This window comes from Panthera leo, chromosome B4 (assembly GCF_018350215.1).
Source record: "Panthera leo isolate Ple1 chromosome B4, P.leo_Ple1_pat1.1, whole genome shotgun sequence".
Classification (NCBI taxonomy): domain Eukaryota; kingdom Metazoa; phylum Chordata; class Mammalia; order Carnivora; family Felidae; genus Panthera; species Panthera leo.
The window spans coordinates 35,521,443-35,542,172 of record NC_056685.1 but is presented as its reverse complement, the minus strand read 5'-3'; the positions used below and the strand labels follow the sequence as shown (position 1 = coordinate 35,542,172).

The 20,730-nt window shown below is 49.5% G+C and overlaps 2 protein-coding genes across 3 annotated transcripts in view; one reads left to right on the top strand and one right to left on the bottom strand.

Annotated features, from left to right (window-relative positions):
• CACNA2D4 (calcium voltage-gated channel auxiliary subunit alpha2delta 4) overlaps positions 1-20,730 on the bottom strand; it is a 112,391-nt gene that overhangs the window by 31,100 nt on the left and 60,561 nt on the right. Inside the window, exons 24-26 of the mRNA XM_042945420.1 lie at positions 18,636-18,731; positions 16,434-16,561; positions 12,714-12,794 (exon numbers count right to left, since the gene is read on the bottom strand). Coding sequence (XP_042801354.1) covers positions 12,714-12,794; positions 16,434-16,561; positions 18,636-18,731 — 305 coding nt within the window. The remainder of the gene's footprint in view (positions 1-12,713; positions 12,795-16,433; positions 16,562-18,635; positions 18,732-20,730) is intronic.
• Positions 583-9,293, top strand: LRTM2 (leucine rich repeats and transmembrane domains 2). Of its 2 annotated transcripts, none has more exons than XM_042945422.1 (4): positions 583-727; positions 3,338-3,928; positions 6,885-7,362; positions 8,378-9,293. In XM_042945422.1, the coding sequence occupies exons 1-3, from the start codon at positions 661-663 to the stop codon at positions 7,337-7,339; spliced, it is 1,113 nt and encodes a 370-aa protein (XP_042801356.1). In that variant the 5' UTR covers positions 583-660; the 3' UTR covers positions 7,340-7,362; positions 8,378-9,293. The 2 variants fall into 2 exon arrangements, with proteins under 2 accessions (XP_042801356.1, XP_042801355.1); XM_042945421.1 differs by lacking the exon at positions 8,378-9,293 and adding an exon at positions 7,459-8,043.

Genomic DNA, 20,730 nt, shown 5'->3' with positions numbered 1-20,730 from the left:
ACAGAGCACTGCACCTCACCTCTCAGGCAAAGGTGGAGGGGAAGCAGGAGGCCATCCGGCAGCAAGAGCGAGGCCCAGGCTGCACACCTGACTCAGCAGCAGACTCTGCCTCCTCGGGGGCCATGGTAAGAGCAGCGCCGGGCCTGGCAACAGTGTCACTATGGCCTCACTCTGCTTACCTGGTAGACAGATCCCTCAATTTCCCCATCTGTGACATGGGGGAAAGCCCACAAAGGAGACCATAAAATGTTTCCAAAACATTTTAGAGATCAACACACCAGAGAGACAACAAGAGAGACAGGGGAGACGATGCAGGAGAGTCCCACACACAGAGCCCAGTGCTATGCCAAAGGCCGGAGCCTGCCCTCCTTGCCTCCCCAGTCGCCCAGGGAAGTGGAAGGACTCCTGGTTTCTCTGCCCCTCGTACCCACCCCCCCCCCCCACCCCCCAGGGAACCATAGCTGAGCTGAGAAGAACAGGAGAGGGGACGACAAGGAGTGTAAAGAGACACCTGGCCCTCTCCCTAACCCCTGGGCTGGAATGGGGCCTCGAGTGCCTGCTCACCACTCTCTTTCTCTCTCTCTCTCAGGACTGACAGCACACACCGAGAGGCTCCTCTCTCCCCAGAGGTTCAGGGCCTTGAGAGCTGTGGCATTCACCATGCTGGCCCGGGGCAGTGGCCCCGAGCAAAGGACCGGGCTTGCCGTGCTGTGGAGGCAGATTTACTGTGAGTACCATGGGGTGGGGGCAAGCAGCAGGGGCTAGCCTGGCGTGCAGGGATGCATGCCAGGCTGCAGGGGGCTCTGGGGGCCAGAGGTTGCCCTCTAAAATCTTGCCCATGCTACTGGCATCTGTGGCAGTCAAAGGAAGAGTCGACGCTGAGAGCTTTAGTGGTTAAATTGGGAGCTGGAGGCCATGATGGGTGGACCTGTTTTCCTAGGTGAGTCTGTTCCTGTGCCCAGAAGTCCGGTTTAGGAGAGTCCTTTTGTTCTAATGGCGAGTCTCCCTCTTGTCTTCCATTGGCTGGGTGAGCCTGGAGACTTCTCTTCTGCCTCAGACTTCCCAGTTCTGAAATGGAGGGAGCTAGAGAGCTCCTGGGTCGTGGTGTTGGAAGGACCTTACAGGTTGGGTCCCACCCCTCCTTCTGAGGAGACTGAGGCCTCCATTTCCCATAAGAAAGGCTTTAAGTTGTCAGGTTGAAAGAAGTCCTGAGAATTCTCGTCACATGAGGGAGAGGGCCGAGGTCTGTAAGGACCGGTTTGCCCAAGGCTGTGTGGTTAAGAGGTAAGACATAGTCCTAAAGGACATTATTCTGCCTGACTTCTCCCCTCATAAGGTCAGTCCTGTGATGTGGTTGCCCCACTACATAAGCAGCCTGAATTATTCATCATGTGAGAATGGCTGATCCCCGAGCTGCTCAGATCCCCTTTCAACCTCATTCTGGAATCATTCAACATCTTGCAATACAGGATTATGTTTTCTTGTCACCAGAGCTTTTATGTCACCCTGAATTTCTCAGGGGTGGGGAGAATAATGGCTTCTGGTTATGTTGATCCTTTTGAGAGGGAAGCTGGATGGATTGAATTTTTTCTTGTGGAAAGTAAAGTCTGAAGAATGTTGATTTTCAAATGGCATAGTGGGGGTAGTGTGGGGCAGGCTGACCTGGCAGCAGATGGGCTCAGAGGGGTGAGAGGGTGACAGGTAGCAGCAGGTGTCCACATGTGGCCAGGGAGGGTCACCAGTTGGCTCCCATGGCCATGACTGTGCTCATTTCCCCCTGAGAATGAAGAGGCTCAGGTGTCAGCCTTGCAGTCTGCTTCTCAGCTGTCAGTGACCCTGCAGGTATGTGTGTGTGTGTGTGTGTATGGAGGGGGGGACAGTCCCCTACTGTTCCTTCAAGCTCTGTTCTTGAGGACACCAGACAGTCGGACATCTACCAGACACAGATTCATTCAGGCACTCAAGTCAGGGTGGCTGCTGCCTGTCTGGGTGGGGCCACCTGGGCCACGAACTGGGTCTGAACTTCTCTGCCACTTCCCTGGCTAGGGTCTTTCCTCTGGGCTTCTCTTTCCAAAAGAAAATGGCCACACTACTTCTTCCTTCCCTTCTGCACCCCCACACCTGGAGCTGCACTAGCCTAAGACATGCCATGAACAGAAGAGAGAGAGCACAAAAGGGCACTCCCACCCCTGGCCCTCTACAGCCTCCCACGTGCTGTCAGATCTGCATGAATCCCACATCCAAGATGGGGCCAGTAATTTGCCAGACCGGGTGCTGACTTAGTGAAGTTGAACTATTTTGAGCTCATCCCAGGGATGAGAAAGAGAAAACTCTTTCACAGTGAGCAAGCTTCTCTGATACTCAGGAAGACACTTAACTTTTGCAGTCACTCTGAAAAAGGGCTGCTGGGCAATAGGATGAACTGCTCTGTTGTGATTGTTCTTTTAGGCCCCTCCCCCACCTCCCAGCCCTTCCCCAGACTAGGCTCTGAGCTTACTCAGAGGGGTCCTGGGCAAAACATGGGACCACAAATGGAATGCTGTTAATGGGTCCATTCTGCAGCCCTTAGGAACAGGAACCCAGCCTAAGTTCATGGCTGGTTTTAGAATGAGAATAAATAGAAAACTTCTGGACCTATGGTGTGAAGTGGCTTGTGCCCAAGTCTTCCTCAGCATGGAAGTGGAATTGTGCATCTTATCCTCATCATTTTCACAGTGGTCTCTGGAGTGGGACTGAAGATGGGTTCAAGCTTCTGGTCTTCATGCTTCCATGCATGGCATGTCTTAGCCTAGTGCAGCTCCAAGTTGGGGTGGGGTACAGAGGAGAAGGAAGCAGTAGTGTGGCCATTTTCTTTTGGAAAGAGAATCCTTCTCTGTGACACTGGGAGAGGAACAAGGGAGGAGGCTTCTTTGACTACTAGATCCTTTATTTTGTCAACATCTATGGTGTCAGTGGGGCCCAAACTCCCAAGAAGATCAACCATGGGAGGCCCTGCAAGCTGGGACATTTTTGTGGAACAACATTGCTTGTCTTCTGGACTCAGGTCTGCCATTCTGCAGGACTGTACTCCACTAAAGGGATTCCTTTGCCAGATATGCTGGGAGGCAAGAAGCCCTACTGACACTGTGTGATGTCCAATAATATAGACCTGTTTTGGGTTTGTTAATTATCTTTTTATGTGGTCAGTAAAGGTTTGTGTATTGACTGTGGCTTGGGCCAAAACAGATAAAGTCAAGAGGCCATTATGATACAAATTAGAAAGGAGGGCATAGAAGCAGGAGGTGATAACCCCCAGCCTGTTGCTTTCTTTCCACCTCTTTGTTCTCTTCCCCTCCAGGGATCACCTGCTGGATCACCCTGTATGCTGTGGAGGCCCTCCCCGCCTGCCCCTTCTCCTGTAAGTGTGACAGCCGCAGCCTGGAGGTGGACTGCAGTGGCTTAGGCCTCACCATGGTGCCCCCGGACTTGCCCGCTGCCACCCGAACCCTCTTACTCTTGAACAATAAGCTGAGTGCCCTGCCTAGCTGGGCATTCGCCAATCTGTCCAGCCTGCAGCGGCTGGACCTATCCAACAACTTCCTGGACCAGCTGCCCCGTTCCATTTTCCGGGACCTGACGAATCTTACAGAGCTGCAGCTGCGCAATAACAGCATCAGGACCCTGGACAGGGACCTGCTGCAGCACTCGCCCCTGCTTCGCCACCTGGACCTGTCCATCAACGGCCTGGCCCAGCTGCCCCCTGGCCTTTTCGATGGACTCCCGGCTCTGCGCTCCCTATCACTTCGCTCCAACCGTCTGCAGAACCTGGACCGGCTGACGTTTGAACCCCTCGCAAGCCTGCAGCTGCTGCAGGTTGGGGACAATCCCTGGGAATGCGACTGTAACCTACGTGATTTCAAGCACTGGATGGAGTGGTTTTCCTACCGAGGTAAGCACAGCTAGTCCTGCCTGGGTGTGAGGAATTGGGAGGGTCACCCCCTGGCCCAACACACTTCCTGGAGGCTGAGCGCTGACTCAGGGCTGAGGTCCAGGGAGAAGGGGGTGGTCCTACCTCTCTACTAGCAGGGCTGGCTGGAAGAGTCTCAGCCTCGGTTCCAAATCATCAGCAGGGCTGAGAGGCCAGTGCTGCTTTCCCTCCTGTTCTACTGATCCGCTTTCTTCCCTGTGCACCCCTCCCAGCTCCCAGCCTCCTTCCTGTTCTTTTTCTTTCAGACTGACTCACTGTAACTTGATCTCACTTCTGTAGGTTTCATGAGGCAACTTAAAGACTCAGTATAATTTTTCTCTGCATCCCACCAGGTATGCCTCTAGGCTTCCCCGGCATGATAGGAGGAAGAAAAAACACCCTTGCTCTTCTGAATAATACAATACCTTCTTAAATATCTACAGTTTCAGGAGGGTGGAATGTAATTTAAATCCACAGATAAAACCAAATTTTCACTTTGATGATGATCTCAACTCTCTGTCTCAAGAAGTTTTATATTCAAAGCTTTTAATAAGCCAACTGTCTTTAGGTTTTTTTAATGTTTATTTATCTCTGAGAGAGAGAGAGAGAGAGAGAGTGCAAGTGGGGGAGGGGCCAGTGGGAGAAGGAGACACAGAATCTGAAGCAGGCTCCAGACTCTGAGCAGTCAGCACAGAACCCAATGCGGGGCTCAAACTCACAAACTGCGAGATCATGACCTGAGCAGAAATCAGATGCTCAACTGACTGGGCCACCCAAGTGCCCCCACCTATCTTTAGTTTTACTCTTTTCCCTTCCCCTTTTTGTTAACCTGGGAAAGTTCTAGAATGACTATAAAATGGAATGGAAAAGGAGGGCAAAGAAGTGAGCATAATGGTTAAAAGTGCCAGATCTGGGTTTGATGTGTGGCCCTGTCACTCACTCACTAGCTGTGAGATCCTGAGAAACCTCTCTGTGGTAGTGTTCTCATCTGTAAAATGGGGCAAATAACACCTATCTCATAGAATCATTGTGAGGATTAAATAGTAATGCACAAAAAGTGTCTTGACAAGTACTTAGCATAAAGTAAATCCTCCATGAAACCTATTCACTTATTTGTTCATTTGTTAGTAATATCCATAATAGCAAATGGACTTAATAAGACATAATTTGTGCCCAGCACAAAGTAGACGCTCCATGAATATTTGCTGAATGAGTGAATCAATATGAAGAGTGTTAATGCTTTTCCTCAGTCTTACTCCTTTTGTTTCATATCCAGCCACCATCTCAATTATTTGGGTGATATTCTCATGTGTTAGTTAATTAAAAAATTTTACAAACTGTAAAGTGCCATAAAATGTTAGTCACTATGATAATTTCTCCCATTTTTGTGAGTTGGGAAATAATAATTAATATAGCTTCCAGTTTACAAATATTTTTTCATGTACATTATCTGTTTAATCCCTATAGCAGTTAAGTGAGTTAGATGTTCTTATTTTATGGCCAAGAAAACAAGACTCAAATGCAATTAAATTAAATAATTTGTGCAAGATGATTCAACCTCAGGTCTTAGAGCAGGAAGGTGAGGTTGTCCCCATCTCAGCACCCAGTTCCTGCCTGTACAAAGGTGGCTCTTGGACACATTTCGCTGGATGTAAGACCTGCCATAGGTCACCCAGGCAGTCAGTGGCATAGGGGAACTAGAGACCAGGTGTCTTCAGACCCATGTGTTATCCCGAGGGAATGTCCTTGTCCTTTCATATAGTCATCAGGAACTAAATTCTCAGCACAAAAGGGCATGGAATGGGAATATATATTTTTGGAAATTTCAATAGTACAGTTGTTTTCAACCTTGCATTTCTTTAAAAAAAAAATCCCAGGGTGTTTTCATCAGCATCCCAGGAGAAGCATATCTGTTGTATGAGGAGGCTTGCAGCAGCTGTGCTGGGAGATGGACCTGGGAGTGATGGACTGGCAGGAGCACATTTAGCAGGAGCCATTTAGAAGGGGGGGTGGTGTCCCTTGCCTGGAAGTGGATAGAATGCCAAAATCTGACTTTGACATCCTAGGGGATTCTCCTCAGCTACTTTCTCTCTTATCCCACCCATGTTCTTCATCTACATGCCCTCATGACTTCACCATTGTGTGGCTGTCACTATTGTTGTGATTAGCCCATGCACCTATTGCTGCCCACACCCCCTCATTAGCACTGGCCCCCTCTCCTTTGCCCTTATGGGTTTTCAGGATTTCCTTTCAAGATGCTGCTTCACTCAGAGATGCTGTGGTTGGGGTGCTAATGGGTTATAGTTGCTCTTAAAAAGGAAAAGGAAAACATTATCACCTGACCTTTTTTCTCCAAATAGGTGGTCTTGGGCAACCAAAAGGTTCTGCATGGAAGCGTGGTCACTGTGACAGTGGCTTTAACTTGTCCTGTTTGTGAGAGGGAGGAGCTCTGGAGTAATTAGATACTGTGGAGAACAGTGCCCTGGGTTTACAGATAGTGAACGGGCAGATTCAGGGGCAAGGAGAAGAGAAGAATTATAGCCTGGGCAGGGCTCTTGGCTCTATCTTTGCATTGTCAACTCTTCCCTGAGCACCTCCATATATAAGCATTGCCTTACTCTTGTGCATCAGTTTGACACTGGAGGGAGCAGGCTTGACTGAAATGGTTGTGTGCTGCTCTAAAATGGGAATAATGGCAATATCCATTTCATATGGCTTCTGTGTAGATGAAATGACATGATATATGTACCTCACCTATCATGATCCTTGGCTTAATAAATGCTAGTTTTTCTTCTCTCTTCCTCTCCTATTGATGTGATTTCAGGACTGACTGCATTCCTGATAGAAACTAGACCTTCTGGGCTTTCTGGAGATGGGGAGAGGGAGTCCAGGTTCTGCATGTCTCGTCATCTCCTCCTTTTTTTCTCCCTGGATGCAGGGGGGCGCCTGGACCAGCTTGCCTGCACCCTACCTAAGGAGCTGAGGGGGAAGGACATGCGTGTGGTCCCCATGGAGATGTTCAACTACTGCTCCCAGCTGGAGGATGAGAATAGCTCAGCTGGGCTGGATATTCCTGGGCCACCCTGTACCAAGGCAAGCCCTGAACCTGCTAAACCCAAGCCAGGGGCTGAGCCTGAGCCCGAGCCCAGCACTGCTTGCCCCCAGAAGCAGAGGTATCGGCCGGTGAGCGTGAGGCGGGCCATCGGCACGGTGATCATCGCGGGGGTTGTCTGTGGCATTGTCTGCATCATGATGGTGGTGGCTGCTGCCTATGGCTGCATCTATGCCTCCCTTATGGCCAAGTACCACCGGGAGCTCAAGAAGAGGCAGCCCCTAATGGGGGACCCGGAGGGTGAGCATGAAGACCAGAAGCAGATCTCTTCTGTGGCGTGAGAGCCCAGCCCCATTTGGCCTAGGTAGGAAGGGCTGGGAGAGCACACTGGGGATTGCTTCAGTAAGGGCTTGCCCTTCCCTCCACCATAGCCCCCCCCCTCTCCTCCCCATCCCTCCAGCAAACAAGCCACAGTGCGGCTGTCTCCATGAACTTCCAAGTCTCTGTGGAAGCCACCCTTGTGCTAAAGGCTCCTGCTCATGCTCCTTTCTGAGCCACCAAGTCTCTGGAACACCTGGGGGATCTCCCTAAGCTTCTGGCCATAGGGAAGAAAGGATATGTGTGCAAGTGGAGGCTTCTGGACTCAGTGTTCCCCTGTTGCCCTTCCTGCCCTGGCTGTAGACTGGGTGACTCTCCCTACCTCCTGCTCATAGCACCTCATCTGCATTAGGGGTGGGGAGGAAGTGATAGGGGGGCCAAGGGTCAACTTCTGTGACCCTCTTCTAAGCCAGGAATATATTTTCAGCTGCCCTTAGTGTCGGAGTTGGGTCCAGCTTTCAACTGCTAGTACTAATGTACAATCACACCAGCCATGGCATCTGGACCCAGCTCTAAGAAACATGATTATAACACACCCCCTCTGCTGAAGCCATTAGGTCTCTCTATCTGCTATAGGCCACACCGACTGCATTGCTCCTGGATTCACTTATCCACTCTCACACACACTCAGCATCACCAGCGCAATTATATCTATTGGAAATCTCTCTTTCTTGGTCTCTGTCTTGTCTGTCTGTCTGTCTCTCCCTCTTTCTCTCTCTCTCTCTCACACACACACACACATACACACACAGAATCACATGGACACAGGTCATGAGAACTTGGGCAGTAGAGACATGTTTCCCCCTTGGGTCTCTAGCCCTCAGGCCACAGAACCTTTTGCTTGCTCACCGCAATCTTCTCAAGTCAACAGGGGGAGAATCACACACTGACAACACAAGGCTTCCTTTGAGATCCTCTGAAGTGGGCCAAAGTGGTGCTGCTGGATGAGACTGCCTGTCACCATGGTAACCCTCTCACACCTCTCCTGCTGGGTTTTCCAGGGACACCGGCCCAGAGGCCTTGAAGCTACAGCATGTGTGGATGGCAGCCTCCCGGGAGCCCAGGCACATACACCACTGGGCATTTCTTCAGCGCTAAGGACATCATCACTGCCAGGCCCCATGGGGACACCCACCAGTTCCACTCCTATAGCCTGCAGCCCAAGAACCATTGCTCTGTACCCCTCACCCCTCCATCTTAAGCAGCTCCAGGCCTGGGACCTTGGGACAGGGACTGGGTCATGATTGGTGGTATCTTGGGAAAGCAGGTGGCCCTCACCAAAGCTCACTGCCTGCCAGCATATTCCAAGCAGACCCCAGGGGCAGAGAGAGGGCTGCCACATTCTGCTCAGAGGCCTCAGTTGTGGGGTCCTTTTCCCAGGGTTTTATGTGCCCAGTCTGGCTTTCTGGAGGTTTTAATTGCACCTGGACTGGGCTCCAAACAAGAGCTTGGGCCAGGGGGCCTGTTTGTTACTAGTATCCTACACAAAAGGGGTGGCAGGTGATAAGATGGCTGTATGGGGTTTGGGGGTCACTAGTCCCCTCTTGTAGGTCTGTGCCCTCCTGCAAGTCTGATCTCAGATGAGTACTAGGTCTCCCTCTGCTGGACACAAGTTTTCCAAGGCTTTTGGAGGGTCGGGAGGCATCAGGCTGGTTTCTGGCTCCAAGACAGGAGTCTTGGTGGTGGCCTGGGAAGAGGCCACTGGAACACTGAGGTCAAGGGTCTGAAGAGGAACAGGGAAGGACAGGGCAGGTCCACCTTGCCTTGCACCCCTCGATCCTTCCATCTCATAGAGGACCATGGTAGGTGAAGGGGGTTGTGGGGGAAGGCAGGGAATGCTGCTTAGCAGGCTGCTAAACATGTCTCCTGAGGCTGGGGGCACAGTCTTCCTTCTTTCCAGCTAATACCAGATCTAGGCATTTTCTAAGGGAAAGAGAGGGAGGGGTGGGTGTTGTCAGTGGTGGTACCTTCAGCCAGAGACAGAAGATTTTTAAAGGCAAAATTATATTTCTGGTTTGTTGTTTCAGAAGAACAATAAAGACTGTATTTTCCTACGTACCTCCTGGTTTCCTTGGGTGGGGAGGGCATGTAGGTGCTGGGAGAGTGGCTTCCTGTCCCCTGACCTCCCCAGGCAGCTGCAAAAATTGCTTCAGGATGTCACCCCAGTGTCCAGACCTCCATAAGACAGACAGGAAACTCCTGCCTGAGGGAATGCCTTGGGGCACTGCCAGGAGAGATGTGGAGGGCTGAGTCCTGGGTTAGAATGGGTTCTGTAGCCGAGTGTGACAAGTCACCCATGTGCTGGCCTCACAGTATGGGTACGTGAGCCTCAGGTTGGGTCTCCATGTAGCACTGGGCAGTGAAGGTCAGCTGGAGACCTGTCACTGCTCCGAGCCCTTTGTGTGCTCATCCACTGTGACAGTCAAGGACAGATGAGTGGATGTGGTAGGAAGGCATGCATTTGCCCAGAGGACACCACTATGTGATGGGAGGCGGGGGCATGGCTCTCCAAGAGCTATTGGTTAGGTTTTATCAGCTTTGGTGAGATTGGGGGTGTTGCTAACGTGAAAGAGGAATCCCTTTTAAACTATTATCCTCTTGCACCTTCAAGACTGACTTTAGGTACAGGCAGATGACACTCTGAGCTTACAAATATGATCTTCCACAGGATTGAGCAGGTTCAGTGGTGGGACGGGACCAGAATTATAAACTGGAGGCTGGGGCTGGGAGACCAGGAGGGGAGATGAGCCAGAGGGCCAGATCTCTGGGGTTGTTCATCCATCCCAAGCTGGAGTGACTCATCTCCAGGCCTGGACCGGCCTCTGGCTAATTGGGCCTGGGCTCTATGGTTCATTAGTCATCAGAGACCAAGACAGAATTTTCTCCTTCCTAGGAGCTTTCCTTTGGATGATATCCCAGCGAGCCAGGAGCAAGCCCTAGGGAGAAGTGAGCCATCCAGGCCCCTTCCTGGCATTCAGCTGGAATCCCAGCAGAGCCGGGCTGTTTGCTTTTCAGAGGCAGTGATAATTGTGGGGTGCTGCCTCCTGAAGCCTAACAGGTGTATCAGACCCAAGAGACAGTACTCCCCAAGCCCTGCTGCAGAAGCAGAGGCCAAGGTCCCTCAGCAGCCTGGCACAGGCCTGGGGAATGCATAGGTGTGTCATGCACGTCACTGCTGTGCATGTACACACACAGGTCTGACGGCTAGGCCTATTTGCATGTAGGCAGAGTAAGTGGAGGAGCCCTCGTGTGGCTCCAGACAGCAGGCTCGTCGCTAAAGGCCTCTAGGCAGGGGCATGTGTGTACTACAGGACACGTGCTAGAGAAACACACTTGCAATTTATGGTGCCACCATCGTTATGCTGGGCAATATTCTCCAAGTAGGTCTGGAGGGCATGGGAAATTGAAACTGGATCCTGATCAAAAAGATTCCTAGAACTTCTGCATAAACAGTTGATAAACCACCTGCTTAAAATCAAAATGATCCCTCTTTATTCATCTGCCCTTCTGTGTGAACCCATGTCATTATGCATACATTTGGCATGTAGCCGGTCCCTGTAGCTGGTCTGAGTACCTGTCTCCTACCTTCTCCCTTTGCTCACTCAGTGTGCAAAATCACACATGCAGCCCGCCTGGCAGCCACCTTGCTCACCTGGTCCTGGAGCTCACATGCACATGGTGCCACTTATTTCCAAGGGATGAAACTGTCAGGGTAGCAAATAAGCTGCCTACTCTGCTTTCAACTATTGGCCTCCTCTGGCCCCAGTATCAGGGAGGTTGAGCCATTTGCCATGGAGGGGAAATTGCAAAAGGAGACACTCCCCAAAAAGTTGAAGTATAAGGTCTCCAGTGCCTCACTCTTTTCCTATCACATCCATGCACCCCAGAGCGTCAGAGCCATTGTCTGCAGTGAGTTAAACCGGAGGCACCAGGACACGGTTTCTATGGCAACCCCTGGAGGCTCTGATTCAGCTCTGAGTTAAAAATGATACCAAATGATTGGAGAGTGCAGGAGAATGCAGCCGGCAGCCTGACCCCTGTCCCCTCTGGTTTCTAGACTCTCAAGTCTAGCAGGAGCTAGAAGGTCCATATCACAGGGAGCAGGACAGGCACAGATTTCAGCTGGGACCACAGAATAGTCTTTAGGGAGACAAGTTCAGGTCCAGTTTTGGCCTAGAAATGGGTCTGCAGTTAGCACACTGTGGCCTGAGTTTAAAAAGGTGGCTGAGATGGCCCCTTCCAAATGCTGTAGCGGTACATCCTGAAGGCCAGCAGTGGTGCTGATGTTTCCTCAGGCAGTAAGACAGGCTTGGACAATCTCTGCCAGACCCTAGCCGGCTCCTCCCACCTCTTTTGCCCTGAATCCAGCTTTGAGGGACAAGGCGCACCACCCCTGCCTGCCCCTGCCTGCTCTAGCTGCTGGAGCCCTTTCACATGGCTCCAGGCCCCTGGTGAGGCAGGACAGGACCTGTGGTGGCTGATGCTTGACTGCCCACTGGATTGCACAGCTTTGCAGAACACAGCTGGCTCTGAGACATGGAAACCGAAGCGAGGATTTATAACCGAAGCTGAGGGCTTCACCACACAGGCCTGACGGCACTCAGGCAAGGAGGCACCCATGCAAAGGACTCTTTTAGATACCAAGAAACTACCAAGTCAGGGCAGTGTGGGAGGGTCATTGGGTACTCTCATCACATTTGTGGCAAATGGCAACATGGGGTAGGAAGCTGGGGCTTAAAGAGAGGCAACCTGAGTTCAAATTCTAGCTTCATTAATTATTAGCTAGGTGACTTTGGGCAAATATTTTTTCTATGTCTCAGTTTCTTTATCTGTAAAATGGAGCCAAAAGTATCGGCTTCATTGGATCACCCTGAGGGCTGAATGAGATGCACCCAGGAAGCAGTTTCCGAGGTGCCTGGCACATATTGAGCATGCGTCCCGGGCTCTTACTTTAGGGTCTCAGTCACAAGCCCAGCTCTCTCCATAGAAGGATGCTAGACCCAAGGTGATGAAAGCAGGAAGTAGCAGAGAGGGGTGGTGAGGAGGTCTGGGTTGCAGTCTCTGTCCTGTGCAACCTGGAGCAGATCTCTTAACCTGTCTGAACTTCATTTTACTTCCTAAACTCTTTTGGATCTAAGATTTTATGGTTTTATAACCAAAATGGCTTGGGAGGACTCCTTTCTCCCTTAGTCCCACATTTCACTTGGGAAAACTTATGGCCTGAGGGCTGTGTCACTTGCAGACCATAGGTAGGGTCCTCTTGCTATTACTGTGTGCCTTATTCTTGACATTGACTCACAGCTCCTTGACCATGGTGGTGCAAAGGGCAGCTCCTACCTGCAGTGATAGCTGTCTTCTTGTCCACCGTCACGGCCACAGCAGTGCTCGCTGTTACTACCATTGGCTGGCCTGGACTTTCTGGGGAAACAAAAATTGCTAAGTCAAGTTCTCAGTACCTGAGGAAGAGCCTGTGGTTGGGTAGTGATTGGGTAGGCTGAAAAGACAACATAAATACTAGGTGAGGGCATTCCTTGAATAAGTTGGGGTGAAGGGGGCAGTGTTTGGGGAAGTTGTTGCCATGGTGGCTCTGTTACCATCAACCACTGGTCTTTGCAGAGCGCCTCCTGAGTGTCAGGCACTGCCCCTCCTGTGCAGATCTGAATCTGCCAGATAAATACACCACAGCCCCTGCCCACCTGGACGATGCAGTGTTGTCCACGTCACAAGGACACTGTGAGTTTGCTCTGTCTCAGGACAGCAACTGTCTGCTGGTTGTTGCCTCGCTTGAGCTCAGGGACACTGCTGTGACCCTCTCAGCACATGCTCCACTCAGAAGACTTGCTGTGCGTCAAATGATTCTTTCTAGCAGAAGGACAGGCTGCGTTCCAGGACTCGGCAGTGGCTGATCCTGGGTTGTCCTTCATCAGTCACATGAGTCAGGGTGACACAGCCAGCCCCTCTGGAGGCCGGATGCCAGGGCTGAACCAGGCACAGAAGGCTGGCTAGTGCCTGACACCTCTGAGGCACTCCATAAATCCTGGTCATTGGTGGCCAACCTGCCACCACCACCCCGTTATCAAGCCATGTCTTTCGCTTTGCAGATGGTTGGTGTGCTTCTGGGATACTCTGCTGGGCTCTTGAAGGGCAAGGGGCTTGCCTTGAGCTGCCACCCCCACTTTTTCTAAGAGAATCTGGCCACCACAGGTGCAAAATTCACGTGGCAGTTTCAGCTCTACATTAAAACAGAGCTTTCTGGCTCCAAGACATGGGCTAGTATCTGACCTCGGGCTTTTTAATTTTCATCAGTCCAGGGACATGGCTTCGCTTTTCAAAGCATTCTTGTCCACAGGCCAATTTCCATTACTAAAAATTCCAAGAAAGGGGAAAAATTTTATCAAGTGCTATCTTGTTAGAATGTCTTTATATATCAAATGTTGCTCGAAACAAATAGGTCATGAGAAGCTCGTGTGGAAATCGTCTGCTATAGCAGAACTTAAATTAACCACTGTTTTCTCATATCTCTTTTGCTAAGCTCATCTATCGCACCTCGCTATAATCAAATATCCCACAGAAACCCAAAATTACTCTGATACTAGCAACTTACAATATGTAATGTTGTCCTTGATCCGAGGAATTTGCCATGATAAAACCACAATAAATACAGAAGTCAGCTTCCTCACCTTGCCTCTAGAAATGTCTAGAAGCAGGAATGATGAGCCTGAGGCACCTGGGCATTGGTGAGACTGCCCTGTGCTGGCAGATTTCTCAGGGACTGGTTGCAAAGGATGGCTCTGTGTGGGCAGAACTCAGCCCACCAGGCCTCAGGCAAAGGGCAACAGAGTCAGCCTGCAGAGGCAGAGTGAAGACTCCACTCACCCTGGAGGTGACTCCTCCACCTCCTCGGGGTACCCACTCCCCATTACAATGAAGCTGTTGTTGTCTTTTCCCTTGGGGGAGAATGGAGTGTGCAGAGGTGTCCACGTGTCTCTAAGCATAGGCAGGAGCTAAAGCAGCAAGCGAGGGTGTGAAAAGAGAGCAAGCTCCTGCCTCCCTACTCAACCGTCCCCCCTTCTGGGTTGCCAGCTTCCCTCTCTTCTCCTTGCGGCTTGGTTCCCCACCCACCGCCCTCCTACCTCACCGCCACAAAAAGCAACCCCAGCAGCCTTCAGGCATGGGCCCAGTGACAATGCGGGTAGGAGGGAGCCATCATCATGGACTGGGGGTGGGGGGCCAGAGCTTCACTCTAGAGAACCTCCCCAGGACCTTGCGGGAGCCCCTCCTTTGGTAGCCCTTGCTCCTGCTATAGAAGGCGACAGGAAGAAAGAGCTGCCTCTTTCTGGCTCTGGGGGGCAATGTGGGGAGGGGACCATCACCTTGGCTTTGTGAGCCTCCCCTGTAAGCTTTCACTGGGCCTCCCTTCCTCTAACCCCTCCTGGCTTATACTTAAGGGGGTAGAACTTGGGTTTAGCCTGGCCTGTGTGGCTCTCTAGCTGCATGATCCTGGTCAAGTCACAGAACCTCTCTGAGCCTGAAATTTTTCCTGTGTAAGAAGAGAATAACAACACTTACAGAGTTGTGCAGATTAAATGAGTTATATGCTCTAGAACATTTTGTAAAGCCTATTAGTGTTGCATTCAGTGAGGGGAACAGGCATGGGATAGAGAGGTGAGCTTAGGCACAAGGTGAAGAAGGAGTCAAAAGGACATAGAGGGGGACCTCCTGGGTCTCCCCAGCTGTCAGCTCAGGGAATTTCTCCATCAGGAAGCTGAGGATGGTTTTGGTGGAAGTGGTGGCTGGAGGGTTTTGGTGAAAGGACATTTCCATTCCAGGTGGACTCAGCTGAGTTCTCTACTTCTCCCTCTTCCCCTCCTCCTCTCCTTCTCTTCCTTCTCTCCTTTCCCCTGCCCCTCTTTCTCATCCTCCTCTCTCTTCCCCTCCTTCTTCTCCTCCTCTCCTTCACCCTCCTTCCCTTTTCCCCCTCCTCCCCCTTCTCTTTCTCCTCCTCCCTCTCTCCCTCCCTCTCCTCCCCCTCCTCCCTCTCTTTCTCTATCTCTTTGCACTCTGACCTGGACATGGATATTTCTAGGCCCTCTTGCTCCACTGTGCTAGGGTCAGTTTCCCCCAAGGTGACCTGGTGGAGAGCTTGCTCTGCTGCAGACTCTTGGACCCCTGGATGAGTCCCTTAACCTCTCTGGGCCATAGAATCTTTGAGTGTACATTAAGAAAGTGAAGCCTTGCATCCTCCAAAGTCCCTTTCTGTTCTAAACATTTTGCAATTTTCTTGGTGCTCTGTTAAAGTCACTTAACTTTTCTTGGGCTATTTTTCAGAGTGGGGTCTGGGGGTTGAGAGTTGGGTGCCTGCAGCTCTGAAACCTTTCCTGGGCCTTCGACGAGTAGGGATTTGGTAGCTTGGTCCATGGGACCAATCTTAGTTGCCACTCTTCCTACCCCTTGAGTCCCCAGTGGCCTGCCAGCCAGGAGGCACCCAATTATTACTGGGAGTTCCTGAGGAGCAGAGGGGGAGCCCAATATTGCCCTTCCTGGGAGACCCCAAGGGAGTGGAGACCAGGCTGCTTTCTCTGGGCAGAAGTGCGATGGGGGCAGTGAACTTGGTAAGTACAGAAGTCCTCTGATGGAATAAGTTCTGTTACTTTCATCTGGGTGGTTTAAGACATTTTCAAAAATAGATGTTTAGAAATAGAAGAATGTTAAAGACAAACTTTTCTAATATCCACCTGTTTGGACTTTGGGCTAGAATCCAGCTCTTCTTGACTTTTGGGTCAAATTTCTTCCTTTGTGCCATGCTGGATTTTTAGGGACCAACTTTGGCTGCTGGCTGGGAGATAAAATGATCTGTCCTATATTCAGGGTAGAGGCCAATTGTGTGATAAGGCATGAGTAAGCTTTCCTAAGTTGCTGACAGGTGTCAGGAAGGAAGGTTGGACCCCGAGGTGTGGACATTCTGTTCCATGTCTGCTCCTGTTTCCCACCAAAAGCCTCAGGAAGAGCCATGCCCTGGTCCCAGCTCAGCCCCAGGAGCACAGGGGTGCCGATCACCTGGTGCCTCTGCTGATTGGAGATTGAAGACAAAGCTGCCAGCAGGATGCTCAGCAGCCTGTCGATACCACAGAGGGAAGTGGTCCATGGTGAATATGCTGGCTTCATCCTCAGGAGTCAGGAACTTTCTGCAAGGAGAAAGATTTGGTACCTCCCCCTAAATCTGGGAATATGTTCATCCCTCTTTCTTTTTACACAAGGTCATCTTGGCTGGGCCAAGAAGAGAGATTCATCTCTGCCTTGGTAGAGTTGCAGGTAGAAAACATTAGCCCCTAGTTTTACCCCACACAATGTTCCCCAGCAATTCCTGCCTTTTCCAGAATCAAATACTGTTGTACCTGATGACATATTAGTAGCTAGAGGAGGTATAGAGCCTGTATTGTGAAAAAACACCTTTGTTTTTTTTTTAATGAAAACTCCTTTGCCTGCAGGGTTTATTTCTTTGGGATATAGCCTAGTTTCCTTTTGTCTGGTTAATCGGCATGTCTGAATGGGGAAACTGTATAGTCAATTCTATCACTGCACTAATAGAAGGGCATAAATTCCCCCCAAATGGTTACTTCAAAAGTCATTGCCTCCAGGGTTTAGAATGCATTATGAGTTATCTTTTTTTTTTGAACAGCTTTACCTTGCTAATTATGGTTTTGCATTCCCTGAACACACAGCAGCCAGCAGAAGGAAGTGTTGGTCCAGAAGCAGAGTGGGAGGCAGGGAGAAAAGCTGGTTTGTGGATTAAAAAAGACACTGTGGATAACCCACAAGGTGGATAACTGAAGTTTGATTTTAAGAGTGCTTGGCTTACATATTCAAAAGAAGCTCTCCTGCACAATTCCTGAGTGGCCAGGTGTATCATGGTCTAGGTGAAGGGAGACCTCTGGAGTTGCATGGTGCCCATGCGGCCATTTGTGGTGGCTGTGTTTGTAAGCCAGGAGAGTCTCTCTGTATTGAGATTTTCCTCTTCCATTCATAGAAGCCTTTCACAGAAGATTTAGGGAAATACGAAGGATGCTTTTATTCCCTTCATACTGCCAGGTGTGGTTCACCCTGTCCAACTTTGGCCAGCAATGACATGGGTGTCATTTTCTGTGTGGGGGTGGAAGTGTAAGCAGATGAGGAAGTACAAGTGGGTGGAGAGCTGGAGGGGTAGTAAGTGTGGGGAGGTCACTTCCCCACACTGCTCAAGGCCTTAGAGTGAATCTACAGTTTACCTACCAGATTTGGTCCATTGAGTCATTTGCTCTGTCTCTGACAGGGCCATGGAAAGGGTTAGCGAGACAGCGCTCTCCTCTGTTCACCTCTCTGGGAGTGAGGGGAAGTGGGTGAGGGAGAAGCAACTTTGTTTTCCTAGAAGGCCTCAGCTTTCAAGCAAGTATGGATCTGTCAGAGTCCTGGAAGAAGCTTAAAGATGGCACTCCGTGGCTGAGTGTGCTTGGATTCAGTGAGAGCAGCCATGTGTGGATGGGAGACTGTGAGGTGCCTCCTCACTGTTCTCCTCCAAGTGCCTGGTAGCCTCTGCCTATTTGAGTCTGGTGGTTTGTGGAGTGGCAGGTGGCTGTGTTCTCCTACCCCCACCCAGCACCCTTTTCTGGCTCCCATCCTCCCCTTGCTTCAGTATTTGGTGGGGAGGACACCCTGGCAAGCTGGTCTCCCAAAATGTAGGCTTTGCTGGGAGCAGCACTATTGACATTTTAGGCCAAATAATTGTGAGGATGTTTAACAGCATCCCTGGCCTCTGTCCACTAGATGCCAGTAGCAAGCCCCCATCCCCTAGCTGTGACAACCAAAAATGTCTGCGGACATTGCCAAACGTCCCTGGGGTGGGGATGGGGGAAAATACCCCCGTCTTAGGGGATATGTAAGTTGTTAACAAAAAAGGGGACACAGCCAAATAATTTCACTTGTCACATAGACACTGGTCCCAGTGGGAAAAACAACTTCTGGTTTTCCCTTTATGGAAGTGATTAACCCTTCCAACTTTAGTCTCATCCACTCTCTTCTCTGACTGGGCCACTGTCCCTTCTTTCTTGGGGATACCTCCAGGATGCATCTAAAACCTGGTGGAAGAGTTACTTTTCTGACCCTCCCAATCTGCAAACAATAACCTTTCCACCCTCCTTGCATTGCTGGACTCCAAGAGTCAGCCTGCCCACATGCCACAGGAACACCTTTTGGGGATCCCGCTCCCTCTCCAGCATGACTCACTTGTCGGAGACCTTCTCGGAGCCTACAAATAAGCTGCTTCTGAGGAGGCCAGCCCGGGTGCCCAGGAATGCCATGTCCACCACCTGCTCGGACTCGCTGTGAAGCAGACAGAACAGGTGTCGTTATCATGCAGTGCAGTGACAGGACTAAGAAGAGGGCATTGGGGGCACGGGGAAGACCTGTGGGCCTCTCCTAGTTCCTGGCCTGATCTTCGGGATGGGGAGCATGAAATGGACAGACACGTTGCTTGCTCAGGGGGTTGTACACACATGCACTGGCCATCCTCTGTGAGCATCATGTTTGTTACATCTGGTTACCTGGCTCCCCTGGGCAGCATCTTCCCTTGTTAATGGGGTCTCTTGGGCCTCGGCCTTTCTGCTTTTTTTTTTTTTTTTCTCCTAATTTGTCCATCCAGGTTTTAGGGGAGTTGGCTCTGGAGGACAGAAGGAATTCAGGAAAAGAGATTTTGTCCTGGAACCTCAGGAACAGGAGCTTCTCATGACCGACACGTACATGACACTTCACAGCTTTAAAGCCCTTTTCACATGTTTACCTTATTATTGAATTGTGAAAGGAGGAGAAGCCACTGTCTACATCTACCTATGGGAACCCAGTGAACTTTATAACCTTGCCAGCAAGATTTGAGAAAGAAAATCCATTAGCTAGCTGGAGTGTAACTAGTTTTTCTTATGGTCTCAAAGCCATACTTCTGCCATGATGGCACCAGGGGTGGGAGTCATCACCTCTTTTTTTTTAATTTCAGCTTTTTTGAGGTATAACTGATATACAATTGTAAAATTTTTAAGTGTTCATCATGGTTATTTGATATATTGTGAAAGGACTCTTCCCATCTAGTTAATTAACACATCCATCATATTAGGTATTTTTATCTTTTTTTGGGGGGTGAGAATATTTGAGAATATTCTCTTAGCTAATTTCAATTATACAATACAGTGTTAATCAACTACAGTCACCATGTTTTACATTAGATCCTGAGGCCTTATGTGGCTTGTAGTTTAAACTTTGTACTGACCTATCTTCACCCAACCAGCTCACAGCAATCACTTTTCTTCTCTCTGTTTCTATGGGTTTGACTTTATTTTATTCTTTTATAGATTCTCCATATAAGTGATATGATGTAGTATTTATCTTTCTCTGTCTGGCTTGTTTCACTTAGCATAATGCCTTCAGGGTTCATCTAAGTTGTCATAAAGGGCAGGATTTCCTTCTTCTTCATGGCTGAATAATATATCTTCATATATATATATGTATATATATATATATATATATATATATCACATCTTCTTTGTCCATTCGTCCAGTGACGACATGTTGTTTCCATATCTTGGCTATTATAAATAATGCTGCAATGAACATGGGGGTGTAGATATGTCTTCAAGATAATGGTTTCATTTCCTTTGGATAGATAACCAGAAGTGAGATTGCTGGATAGTTCTATTATTAATTTTTTGAAGAACCTCCAAACTGTTGTTTATAGTGGGTGCACCAATTCACATTCCAATTCACATTCCAATGGTGCACAGGGGTTTCCTTTTCTCTATATCCTTGCCAACACTTGTCTCCTGTCTTTCTGATAACATTCTAACATGTGAGGTGATACCTCACTGTGTTTTTGATTTGCATTTCCCTGATGATTACTGATGTTGAGAACTTTTTCATGCATCAGTTGGCCATCTGTAGGTTTTTCTCTGGAAAAATGTCTATTCAGTTCCTCTGCCCTTTTTAAAAAATCAGATTGTTTTATTGTTATTGAGTTGTGTGAGTTTTTAAAAATATGTTTTGGTTATTAACCCCTTATCAGATATAATTTTCAAATATTTTCTCCCATTTCATAGGCTGCCTTTTCATTTTGTTCTTTTTCTTGCTTGGCTAGGACTTCCACTACTATGTTGAGTAACAGTGGTAAGAGCTCCTTGTTCCTGATCTTAGAGCAAGAGCTTTCAGCTTTTCATCGTTTTTACTACTGAATATGCTATTAGCTGTGGGCTTGTTATATATGGTTTTTATTTAATTACTTCTAACTTTATTAATATTCACATGCCTAGCCCAATTTGCTGCAGGAGACTACCTAATT